We start from the raw sequence: 12,488 nt of genomic DNA, 5'->3' as shown, positions 1-12,488 counted from the left end.
CCTCCTTCCTTGAGCAGCCCTTAAAGCACTCCACTTTGATAAGACTTCGGAAAGCAGGTAACTCTCCAAACAGGACTTTTTAAAAAAGTGGAGCCAAGGAAACCACATTTAGCGCAATGTGGTTTTTGAAGACAAAAAAAAAGAAAAAAGGAAAAGATGACCACTAGATAAAAATGCTCTGGAGTGAAGGGAGAAAACCAGCTGAGGGAGCAGAGCCCTGCCACTGGCCTCCTCTGCAGCTGGGCTGGACCTGGGGGCTGTCCCCCCAGAGCTCGGTGGCTCCCTGGTCCTGGAGCCCCTCAGAGGAAGCCTGCCCGAGGTGGTGCTCCCAGGACACAGTACCTGACGTCCGCGTCGGCCGTCGGCTCCCGCTCTGGGCTGCAGCAGGGGAGGAAAGAGGCACCTTAGGGTTCACAGCGGTGGCCGAGTTCTCCAGAGCCGTCTGAGCTCCCTCAAACCCAGCCTGAGTGCCCTTGTAATCCCTGGGACCAAGTCTGCAGCCACACACGCTGCAGGAAGGGGTTAGGAGCGGGGGGTGGCCATCCTGGGGGAGCCTCCACTGCCTGAACCCGTGCAGTGTCCAGAATACACATGGGGTGTGTGAGGAGGGCCCTGGGGACCCGGTTAAATAAAGATCGTGAGTCGGGGAAGGCATCATTGGTGTAGGCTCCTGGGGGGGGAAACTTTCTGCATCAGAGGAGAACCAGGCCCAGCATGGGGCTCTCCAGACCCAGGCTCTGTGTTGGGCGCAAACGCACCGGCCGGGAGTCCTGCACACACAGCTGAGGCAGAGGGTGCTCTCCGGCCAGAGCCTGGCGGGGCAGGCCGACAGGGTGCCCGCAATTTGTGGGTGGGGGCCTACAGCCGATGGAACTCGGGGTGGCACCTAGAGAGCCGAGAAGGGCTCCAGGCGTAATTTGCAGCCCCACGTGGCCCCGTCAGAAGACAGCCGTGGAATCAGGGGATCTGTTGGGAGAGACAGTCAGCTGCGGAGCCCATGTGCCCTGGACTGCCCCAAACCGCTCCACTGTCAAATACCCTGTCCTGTTCTTCTCATCCACACGTTCGTCCTCGTCACATACCATGAGGTTTGATTTTTGGCTCAAGAAATACGATCACTCTGGCTAGAGAGGCTGGCCTGTCATCACACCCTGGCACTTGGGACAAGGTGGGAAAGGGCAGAGAAAACACAGAGAAGGGAAACCTCTTTGGTGTTGGAGAGTGAAGGCCAGAAGCTTAAACTTATTTATAAAGTTGAGTCAACCTTCCCAGCCTGCCTCCCACCTCCAGCGAGTTTCAAATGCTCTCGGGAGAGGTGAGGTTAGGGAGGGTTTTGAGGGCCTCAGAGCCTCATTAATCTATCTCACTTGGACTTTTTAGACAACAAGAATGTAAAGCACATTGAACAGAAAGCAACCAGACCAAATTCTCTGCCTGGACTGGGGGATACCCATCTCTTCTCCTTACAGCTGTGTTTCCCAACTTTTTTTTGTGAGCACCCCCGAGGGCCATGTTAGACATATTTTTTTCTAATTGTCTTTTCCCTGCCGCATTTCTTTTTCAATTCAGTGGATTTCATTATATTCAGTAGGCTGTGCAACCATCACCTCTATCCAATTCCAGAACATTTTCATCGCCCCCAAAAGAAACCCAATACTCATTAGCAGCCACTCCCTTCCTCCCTTCCCACACGCCAATGGCAACCACTCAGCTACTCTCTGACTCTACCCACCATGACATTTTAATACCACAGACACACTGCGTATCTGTTTATATACTGTGGCCCATTGTAATATCTAAGTTTTTTCTTTCCCTAAGAACCAGATTTTGCCCTTGTTGAGAACGTATGCCTTATTACAAGGCCTCATGCCTCTGACATTATGTAGGCTGCATGCCCCTGAGTCCATACTCAGGATTCCCCCCAGAGGCACCCCCTGCCCCCACCCAGCCCCTTCCCTTTATCAGGACCCACTTCCCACCCAGTTCCAAGGCTGTACCTGGGGTCCTCTCCCGTCTCACTGTCAGGAAGGCTGCTGGGCACAAAGGGGAAAAACACCACGAGTTACCTCTCACTCCATTGTCTTTCTCTCCAACACACTGTGTCTTTGGGGAAGCAATCCCCACAACCCCCACCCCTCCCACCCACCCCCAGTGTCCCCAGGTGGCTTCCTCGGGGGCAGAAAGTGCTCTTCTCCATCTCTGTCCCTCCCGCAGCACCTGGCTGGGCACCCTCCAAAAGCAGGGCTTGCTCAGTGCTCCTGGCCCGACTCAGAGCAGGAGGGAGCCCGGCTGGGCACCAGGGCCGTCTCACCGCTGGGAGAGCTAAAGCTCAGAGAGGGACGGTGACTTTCCCAAGGTCGTGGTCATTTCACGCAGTGTTTTCACACTGTGGGCCCCAATAAGTGGGTCTGAAATAAGTGAATTGCAACTGCACTAAAAATGAAAACAAAAACAAAAAACTAGTGTGCACTGCCTGTGGTCAAGATGTGTATTTTTTGTGCGGATTTTCCCCCTTATCCATCAATGCACGAACGTGGTGGACTGTGACGTAAAATGCACCTCCTACTGTGGATTAGAGTGAAAAGTTCTGAGAACCACTGAACAAGGTGACCTGAATTTGGGTGCCAACTTTGCCAGTGCTCCTTCTCCTGCCCCAGGCACCGCTCAACCTTCCAGAAGCGGCCTCCTGAGAGTGAAATGTGTACTTCTGCACGTTTGGGGAAAAATGATTTGCTCTGTTGTCATACAGATCTTACTTTAATAATACTAAAACCAGCTAACGTTTATAGCACTTTTATAAGCTATTTTAAAACTCAAAATAACCATATGAAGGAGTTTTGACTGCCCCCACTTTACAAAGAAAGTGAGGATCAGAAAGGCTAATTAACTTACCCAAAGTCACACAGCCAACAAGTAGGAGAGAAAATAGATTTGTCTGACTCCAAAGCTTCATGCTCTTAATGACCACGCTACATTACTCCACGGTGATTACTCATGCTGTAGCTCTGATAAACGCCTTTTTGTCAGGAAAACCAGGATGGACGGAATCAGGGATGGGAAGAAGCCTGATGAAATTCTTCTCTGCCCTCCACTGAGGGACAGAATTGAGTGGGATGTAATCACCAGATCCTGTTCTCTGATCTTTGTGGTCTCATTTCATTCTCTCAACCCAACCTAACCTCGAGTTCCCTAACCATCAGATGGCTCTAACTTATGGACCAGCTGATAACGCGAGACAGATAAAAACCCCAAAGCTTACACACTCCAACTCTGCGGCCACGGCCCAGATCAGCTTATCTCTGGAGTCTTCAGCCTTGACTGCTTCCAGAGTTGCAACGGCTGCTATTTATCTGGAGGAAAGCACGTCTGCAGGCTCCCTGAGGACCCAGCGAGCAATGAGCTCTCGGCCCTAACTCAGTTTGCATCATTGTCTGGGCTGCTCAATTAGCCCTGATAATGGACTACCTTCCTCTCTAATCAGCTCCTGCGTAAGTCTTTTGTCTCCAGTGGGATTTTAAGGCAGGAAGAGCATCTTTTTCAGCCCCCACAGTCCTTAGCACACGACAGACAGATCTATAATAAATGGAGGTTGTTAACTGACGTGTCAATCATTTGCGAAGGAGGGAGGGAGCCTAGCACTCCATGCGGCCGTCCTCATGTCCTCATGCCCGGCACTGCGGGAAGCTCTTTGTATTCCCCACTGCATCAACAACCCTAGAAAGACGAGTTAGGATTCCCATTTTACAGATGGGGAGATTGAGGCCCAGAGTTTGCACAATGTGCCCAATGTTACAGAGCTAGGACGAGGGGAAGCTGGGGTGTGCATCCAGGTTCATCATCTCTTTCCTGTGTGGTCCCAGCCTCCCTAGAACGAGCCTCCCCAAGACTCTGTGCGTCTATGTTTTAATCTGAAAAGTAAAGAATGGTACATGGGCAGGCACTTTCTCTCCACGATTGCTGGGCCCTTAAATGAACGTTGGGGGCATTCGATTCCTCCTTGGCCTGCACTTTTGGGACCAAGCACTGAGCTGAAAGGACCATTCCCCCAGCTCTCCAACCCCGTGTCCTTCCCTCCAGCCAGCTCCAAGCTGGGTGCGTGTGTGCCCCGAGTCAAGGCACAGAGCCCGCCCGTGAGAGACCCCCGTCTGCAGAGCCAATCAGACAGGTAGAGAAGTCAGAAAGTTTCAGGGCCAAAAGGAAACTGGGAGCAAGAAAGTATTATAGAAATGTCGGGGGAAAGCACACCCTATATGCAAATACTTAGAGAAAAGACTGGAAACTTCTGGGCCATGGGACACTAGGTGATTTTTACCTTCTTTATACTTGTGTATCTCTTCTAATTTAATGTACTTTCTTTTAGAATCAGAGAAAAATGTAATTTTTTAAAAAGGAGTTTGGGGGAGGAAGAAATCTGAGAAGGTGAGGAAGGGCTCCTAGAAGAGACAGCTGAGCTGAACCTTGAAAGGGAAGGATGGAGAGGGTCGTGATGCAGGGATGGAATTCCGTGTGGGAGGGGGAGGCAGCTGATGAACACGGGCAGTGCGGAGAAGTGCAAAGAAAATGGGCTCTAAGGTTTGCATCTGAGGGGCTTCTCCACTCACTCGTGGTGAAACCTTCGGCAAGTCCCTTTACTTAGGGGAGCCTCTCTTTCTTTGTCTATAAAATTGAGGTAATGGTATAAACCTCACAGCAACACTGGGAGAATATATTACAAATACAGCTCCCAGCTGGCTGGAGGGAAGGACATGAAATTGGAGAGCTGGGGGGACCGTCCTTTCAGCTCAGTGCTTGGTCCCAAAGGTGCAGGCCGAGGAGGAATGGAACGGCCCCACTGCTCATTTAAGAGCCCAGCAGTCAATAAAAAGGGGAGATGTTCAAACTGAAGTAGGAGAGAAGTTCAGACTTACAAGTCTCCACAGTCCATTTATCCTGCCCTAGAAAGGCTTGTCGCTGCCCTGAAGCCTATTACCTGTCACCCATGCTGCCCTTTCCAATTGATGTCATTGGGTCCTCATGACAAGTCTCCGGGAAAGCAAAGGGTTTTTCTCATTGTCCAGATGAGGAAACTGAGCCTCAGAGAGGTGAAGTAACCTGACCAAAGTCACACAGCAGGCGAGTGGCAGAGTAAGGACTATAACCAGAGACCATCTGGTTCCCAAGCCTGGCTCGTCACATCCACACAGTGCCCCTTCTCCCATCTCCCCTCCATCTCACCACACTGCCCCTCCAGGAAAACTGGGGTACACCTGAGCCCCTGACCCCAACTCTCCAAAGGCTCCAGGAACTGTGTGGGCAGAACGGACCAAAGAGCAGGGCTGGGAGGAGCCTATCTCTCACCCCTGGGAGATCAGGGGGCTCGGAGGCAGCTGTCACACAGGGCAACAGTGTTCTGGGGCAGCCCTGGGCGAGCAGGGCCCAGGCCTCCTGAGCGGCACAGACAGAAGTGATAAATCGTTGGTACGCGGGGGCCTTGGCAGGCGATGGGGCAGGGGGATCGATCTGCAGCTCCTCTTAGGAGGTGGGAACTTCACCTCAGTGTTTTCCTGGGGCCCTGCTCCCTGCTGGCTCCCCGGGGACATTTAAAATCATTCCACTTGGGACATTAATGGCCCTATTCTTTATTTCCAAGCAAAGAACTTCACTTGAGTATATCTGCTAAAATGGACTCTTTATAAAAATGCTTTCCTCTTAAAGATTAAATAAAGAGCCTACAAGTTCCCAGGCTGACAATGCATTGAAGCCAAGGGCCAGACAGGGGCAGGTGACTATTATTAAAGTGAATGTCAGGGAGCCACACGGCTCTCCCTGAGACCCGGAGCTGGGGGGCTGACGTGCCAGATCTGCTCAGGGCTGCCATGTAACTCTCCTGGCTAGAACTCAGCACCTTCCCCCGGGGGCCCTCCGTGCCCACCCTAGGGCTCTGTCTGCATGTGTCTGTCCACCCAGGACTGGTGAGCCCCCTGAGGGCAGGGCCAGGTCTCCTCTTTTGCGGCTTATACAGGGTGGTTCACAAAATACACATCCTGTACTGGGCACCTGGGGTACAACGTGGACAACCCTCACGCCCCATCCTCAAGGAGCTCCGTGTCATGGGGGAGACAGATGCATCGGCAGATAGTCACATGGTGAGAGGCGGGCACTAAGGGGATTCCTACATTCCCGGTGTCGGTGGAGAAGTTGGTGGTAGAATTCCGGGTGGAGCAGCTTGGGCAAAGACACGTGGGAAGGAGAGAGATGTAAAGACGCCTTTATCACGGCATCTCTCAAAGGTCACCAGTGGTTCCTGGTTCATTCATTTAGCAAATGAATTCATTTAGCAAAGGACCTGTGGATATGGAGAGACAAGTAAATTATGGTCCATGTGCCCAGGGAGCTCACTACAGTCTCTCCTGGGAGACAGGCTGAAGTCCAGTTAAAGAGTAACAGGGGACTTTTGTTCCTGGCATAGAAGTACATCATCGAAAAATAACATTTATAGTAATATTTATAGGGCACTAACCACGTGCTAGGTTAAGCCTCACATCAACTCCACGGCTAATATGGGAAAACCGGTACAGAACGGCCATGGAATCTCCCAGAGCACAGAGCCCAGATTTGACCTCAGCTACCCTGCCTCCAGAGCTTTTGCTCCTGTCTGCTCAGCCCTACTGCTCATTTGTTCATTGAAGGGAATAAGCGAATGGTTGTACAAACAAACCAATCTCCCCAGAGCATCCTCCATTCTGCGCTTCCTAATCCCCCAGTGGCCCGCCTGGGCCTCCTGGGACTCTCTCTGGCTGCCTGGTCACCAGGCCTTGGCCCCAGTATGGAAGAAAAACATCAGAGCAGCCTGGCATTGCCCTCGCCTCTGGCTGCACACAGGCAGACCCACAGGAGCAGCTCCCAGGTCAAACGCTGTTTTGCACTTGGCTCATTTTGCAAGCGCAACATCGCCTTGCACATCTGGGGCCTAGTGTGTGAGGCACGGAGCTCCTGTAAGTAATGGAGGGGGGCCCACAATACATAGCCTGCACACTTAACTCATTGCCCAGAATAGGTGGGCTGGACAGAGCTGTGTATGTGTCCAGGATTTTGAGAGGCAAAGAGCAGATTAAATCAGCTGAGCTGTGTCTGCCCAGATTCCTCCTGCTCCCAGCCAGTCATGAGCTCCTAACTGGTGTCCCTTCCTGCAGTCTCTCTCTGTCTGATCCCTCACCCTGTCTCACCAGAATGATTCTTCCACAGCCTACAGGCTAAATCTTATTTCCCGAGCCTGACGTATAGGGGTGTCTGGCCCAAGCCCAGCCCCCTTTGTCAGTCCCGTTTTCCCCACTGCACCCCTCTCACCGCCTGTTCCGGGCACCAGAATCACCTCTTTCACATCAGCAGCCTTTGCCCACGCTGACGCTCCTGCCTGGAACACCTTCCTCTCCTGCTCCTGCATTTTCCAACTGATGACACCATACTCATCCTCTGAGGCTCAGACACCACCTCCACTTGAGCCTTCTCTCCTTGATGGCAGAGTTCACTGCTCTTCCTCTGTGCTCCATTATGGCACTGCTCTCCTCTCCCCTCCCTTAAGAGCAGGGGCCTCGTCTTAATCATCTTTGCATTCTTATTGCTGTCCCCAACCTCTGGCACACAGTAGGTGCTCAATAAATATCGGGTGAGTGAATATATCAATGCAGAGAGACCGGAGCATGAGTTCAGCCAGAACAAATTCTCACAATTTCCTAGCATTGGCCGCCAGCTACCCTGATGCGCCTCGCCGTGCTTGGGAGGAAAGTGCACCAGGGAGGAGGGCAAACTGGAGAAACGAGAATATTCTCACCACCTGCACCCCCTCCCCCAGCCTCGAACAGAGCCAGGAGCTGGGGCGCAGGCTGCCCATTGAGGAGCGTGAGTGTCAACAAGGACAGAGCTGTGAGCATCTGTGTAGGGAGTCTGCTGATGAGGCTGGGGATGTGTCCCGGCCACAGGGGCTGCCGGCCCTTGGACCGTCAGGACAGCTATTTCTTCCTGTTGCTCTGGAGCCCCTTCCCCGTAAGCACACACCACAAAATCCATGCGCTCGAGCACCTGGGTGCAAATCCCTCTTTGGCTGTTCAAAAGCTGGGTGCTGTGGGCAACCTGCTTCACCTCAGTTTCATCATCTGTTAAATGGGGATAATGATAATACCTACCCCACAGTTCGGTGAAGGCTGACTGAGACAATGAAGTCAACACGGTGCCTTGCACACTGTCAGGCACGTAAGAGCCCTCTTGTATCCCCCGGACTGGGGCAGAGGTTCCCGAAGAGAGCGGAGGCAGCAGTCAGACCCTGAGGCTCAGCCCAGCTCAGAGAAGAGGTGGGGCTGAGGCAGGGCAGGGCTGAGGAGCATGAGCTGCTACCCAGCAGGCCTTCTGCCTCTACAGAGGACAGACTGGTGCTGATGCTGGTGTGAGGCCACCCGAGGGTGAGGATGGTGGGATGGAGATGAAGAAAGTGGGGCAAAGGGACCAGGTTCACAGGGGGTTTGACTCAGGCTGAGTGGGACACAGAGAGGGGCATCCAGGGGCAGCCCCACTCTCTGAGCTCTGTAATCCCATCTAGAAAAGGCTTGCCCTCTACATGGAACTTGGAGAATAATCCCTGGGACTAGGACCCAGGGGACCCCAGCCCAAGGCAGCAGCCAGGCTCGAGGGAAGGAGCCTGGGCTTGGTTCCCTGCTCCACACACGGACCCATAAGTCACCCAACCTCTCTGCCCTCAGTTCCTACTCCTCCAAAATGGGTGGTAACACCCAGCGGGAGGCTTCATGAGTTCATGCATGCAGTGTGCTTCACAAAGGGCCTGGCCCATAGCAGGCACCCAGTCAGCACTGGCTGCTTTCTCAGTTCACAGTTCCCTGGGGCTCCTGTCTTCCTGGCATAGACACGCGCTGTCAGCCAACGGGCAAGGCTCCTCGCTCCAAAGCTGAGGGGCAGTTGGTACAAGGGACTGGCAAAGTGACCCCAAACCCAACACCTGGACCTTCCCTGTCAGGTTGTGATGAGAAATCCCCAAACAAGATGGGGACTGGAGGCAGAGACCCCTCGGCCCCCAAATGCACCACAGTCCCCGATGGAATTCAGGCTCCAGAGACTGAGGTCACAGGAAAGCCAAGAGGCTCGTCTGCCAGTCCACAGCACCGCTGAGGAGGGAAACTTGCCATCTGTTGGATGCCCCATTCAAGGACATTTTGGAAAAGCAGGAAATGGGGGTGCACACAGGCGTGCAGACACTGGGCCCTAGGTCCTTCTCTCTGCTCAGTTCTGTGCTCACACTTAGGAAAACTTAGGACAACTTCCCTTGGAAAGGATTGCTTTCCTGGGCCTCTGCTGCACTGGCTGTGACCTTTGTTCCTGAGGGAGGCCCTACAAACCTGGATCAGGTCCCTCCTTCCCTGGGCTACCGGGGGCTCCAAGCCAGGTTTCGCGTTGACGACCTCCTCTGCAGCCATCCCCTGCCCAGGTTTCTGAACACCGATTCCACCCTCCGCATTCCTCAGCTCTTCTTTTCCTACCTTTAACAAGGTGTTTATTTTATACGTATCTCATATCAACGAGTTTCAAGTGCTTTTTGGAAGTAGGTGGGTATAAACAATACCTTCACGATTGACTCAGCCTGGGGTTCTGCTCTTTAATTAAGACAGTGGTCTTTGCCCAGACACCCACGTTTGTCTGGGTTATCTCTGGCTCCTCAAAACACCCACTGAATGGTCTGTGTCAGCTTCGCTGATGACCAAGCCGGAAACCAATGTTTATGTTGCTACTCCTCACTCTGGGGGGCAACACAACTGAGTGACCATGGGATCTGGAGTCAAACAAAACTGAGTTCGAATTCCAGCTCTGTCACTTATTAGCTGGGTGAATTAGGGCACATAGTTTAACCTTCATCTATAAAACGAGAACCGTTAACAGTACTCACCTAGCTGGTTGTCATAGGATTAAATGAAATAATGCGTGCAGAGGACTTAGCAAAGCACCTGGCACATAGTAAGAGTTTAAGAAATACCAATGACGATAATGAGAATAAGAATTGACTGCATTTATTGAGTACTCACTGAACACACAGCGGGTACTCAATAAATACATGGTGCATCCTCAACTGAGGTGGATGCTTGAAGGGGGCCTGCCCACCTGGCCACTGTTAGTCTCTCCCCACTAACTGAGCCCCGAGGGTGCATTCAGTACCTGTTCCAGAAGACGGCCCCTGAGATCTTCTGCATCTCCCCCAGCGTGGCCAGGAGGAGAGAGGACTTGCCACAGCCCACCTGCCCCACGATCATGGTCAGCTGGCCTGCAGGGAGGGAGGGCAGCAGATGCGAGCGGGGCCAGGAGGGAGTCTGAACGACCACCACCCTGAAAGACAGACAGACAGATACACCCAACCTGGGGCCCTCATTTGCTTTCCTCCTACCTAGAATCCCCAGGGAGTCCTGTCCCCCTTCAAGAAAGGTTTCCTTCTGGAAACCTACATCCTCCTTCTGGCTCGCCAGGTCCTTCCTCCACAGCTGATCCCCTTTCCCCTTCCTAAGCACTCAATTCTTCCTTCCAATGCTCCCCACTGTGAGCCCAGCTCCTCATGGTCCCAACGAAGGCCACCCGGGGTCCTACTTCCATCCTACTTCCATGCTTTGCTCATGGTGCTGCTTTTCCCTGGATGCCCACCCTGCCTCACGGCCCGAGGGACCCTCCTCATTCTCAGAATCCCCACCTCTTCCACAACACCTTCCCTGGCTAATTGGAACGACTCTGCTCTTTGTGAAGTGCCCACACTGTCTGCAACAGATGGTTTGACATCAAAACCCCGCTGTCTTGCCCTGTCCTTGTTGCTGCACTCCCACCTAGCACCTCGAGGGTGTAGCACACCTCCTCTCTAGCGTTCACTCCCCAGAGCACCCACGAGAGTGTGCACAGAGAGCAGGGACTCAATGAAGGCTGATTTTTCTCCATGTCGTTCAGGGGAACATGGGGAGGGGCGCTTCAGATATGACTCCAACGGGGACCCAGACCATGATGGAGGGGTGAGCTGGGCCATACCTCGGGGGATACGGATGGTGATGTTGGACAGTGTGGGGATTCCATCGGGGGTCCACGTGAAGAAGCCTCCGATGATCTTTGTGGGCAGCATCCCACCATGCGGAAGAGAACAGTAAGGCAGCTGTTTCTCAGTGTGAATAGTCTCTTGCCTCCTCTCCCCCATGACAGTCAAAAACACTGATTCCAGTCCTTGGATCATTTCCAGGATGGCGGGGTGGGGTGGGGTGGGGAGGGGGGCCTTCTCATGCAGATCCCTGCTCGAGGCACCCAACCCTGAGACGCCATGGGTCCCCCCTAGGTGGAGATGGAAGTGTTGCCCCTGGTCTCGGGACTCCTGTGGACTCTACAGGCAGGTAGGGTGACCTCTAGGGTAGAGGACTCAGCACATCCATCTCTAGCCCTTCAGGTGCTGAGCTCCCTCCTGGAGATGGCGCTGGGGGGCTGGGCATGGGGCTGCAGGGTTCAGGACTCACCTGGACACAGCAGTTGTCAGCATCCCCGTCTGCACTGGGGGCCAGCCTCTGCAATGGGCCCGTGAGGCCCCGACAGTCCTCCCGGGCTGGACGCCTGCGGTTCACAACCTTGAGGGGCTGGGGGTAGTAAGGAGGAGGTGAGGGCCCATGGGGCTGGGAGCTGTGCAGGGGATGGAGCTCCCCTTGCTGAGGAAAGGCTGGGGCAGGAAGCAGCAGGGCGAGAGCAGCAGGCACCAGAGAAAGCACGAGTGGCAGCGGAGGCCGGGCACTCACCACCGCTGGGTACTTGCTGGCCTGGCCCTGGGGCGGGGGCTCCCGGGGAGCACACTGCTCCTTGCGGATCTCGGCACTGGACAGGAACTCGCTCAGCTTTTGCACACTGTGGAGGAAGCACAGAGACACCCCTCACCCTGCCAGGGGCAGAGGGGAGGGGAGAGCGAGGAGGGTGAGGCCTGAGGGAGCAGCTCTGAGAAGGTTCTGGGTCCTAGGTGTGGCCCCTACAGAGCCCACACTGGAGGGGGACATGAGCATCCCATAGCGGGGGCAGTCATAGGTGTTCCCAGGGTTTGTTAGGGGTGACTGGTCAGCTGGAGTAGGTTAGGGTCTGGATTAGGGTGGGATTGGCTGGCTTTAGGGTTAGTTTAATATTAAAGTTGGTTAGTCTGGGTTATGAGACTGAAGGATGGTTGGCGTTGGGCCTTATCAGTGACTGTTAGAGGTAAAGCTGGTCAGTGTTAAGGTTGGGTAGGATTAGGGTTGGTTATTAACAATCACTAATGTTTTTGAGCACATGGTACGTCAGACCTTGTGTTAAATGTTTTGCAAGCACATCATTCAATCCCCTGCTGGGGCAGGTGTGGGGAGGTTTTACTCTTCCCAGCTCTGGGAGGAAAAGGCCAGCCACTCACCCCCTCGAATTTCCCTGTGGACCCAGGAGGCTCGGGAAGGTTCATTCTCTCTTATTCCTGGGGG

The 12,488-nt window shown here is 53.7% G+C and overlaps 1 protein-coding gene across 2 annotated transcripts in view; it reads right to left on the bottom strand.

The window, feature by feature from the left end:
- The window catches only part of ABCC8 (ATP binding cassette subfamily C member 8), a 74,892-nt gene that overhangs the window by 20,358 nt on the left and 42,046 nt on the right, over positions 1-12,488 (bottom strand). The window contains exons 13-18 of one of the 2 annotated variants that reach the window (XM_046684583.1): positions 11,790-11,895; positions 11,517-11,633; positions 11,044-11,119; positions 10,195-10,300; positions 1,998-2,033; positions 343-378 (exon numbers count right to left, since the gene is read on the bottom strand). In XM_046684583.1, the coding sequence (XP_046540539.1) occupies positions 343-378; positions 1,998-2,033; positions 10,195-10,300; positions 11,044-11,119; positions 11,517-11,633; positions 11,790-11,895 (477 nt within the window). The remainder of the gene's footprint in view (positions 1-342; positions 379-1,997; positions 2,034-10,194; positions 10,301-11,043; positions 11,120-11,516; positions 11,634-11,789; positions 11,896-12,488) is intronic. The other variant, XM_046684584.1, reaches the window with a different exon arrangement.

This window comes from Equus quagga, chromosome 14 (genome assembly GCF_021613505.1).
Source record: "Equus quagga isolate Etosha38 chromosome 14, UCLA_HA_Equagga_1.0, whole genome shotgun sequence".
NCBI lineage: Eukaryota > Metazoa > Chordata > Mammalia > Perissodactyla > Equidae > Equus > Equus quagga.
This window is presented reverse-complemented; position numbering and strand designations above follow the sequence as displayed.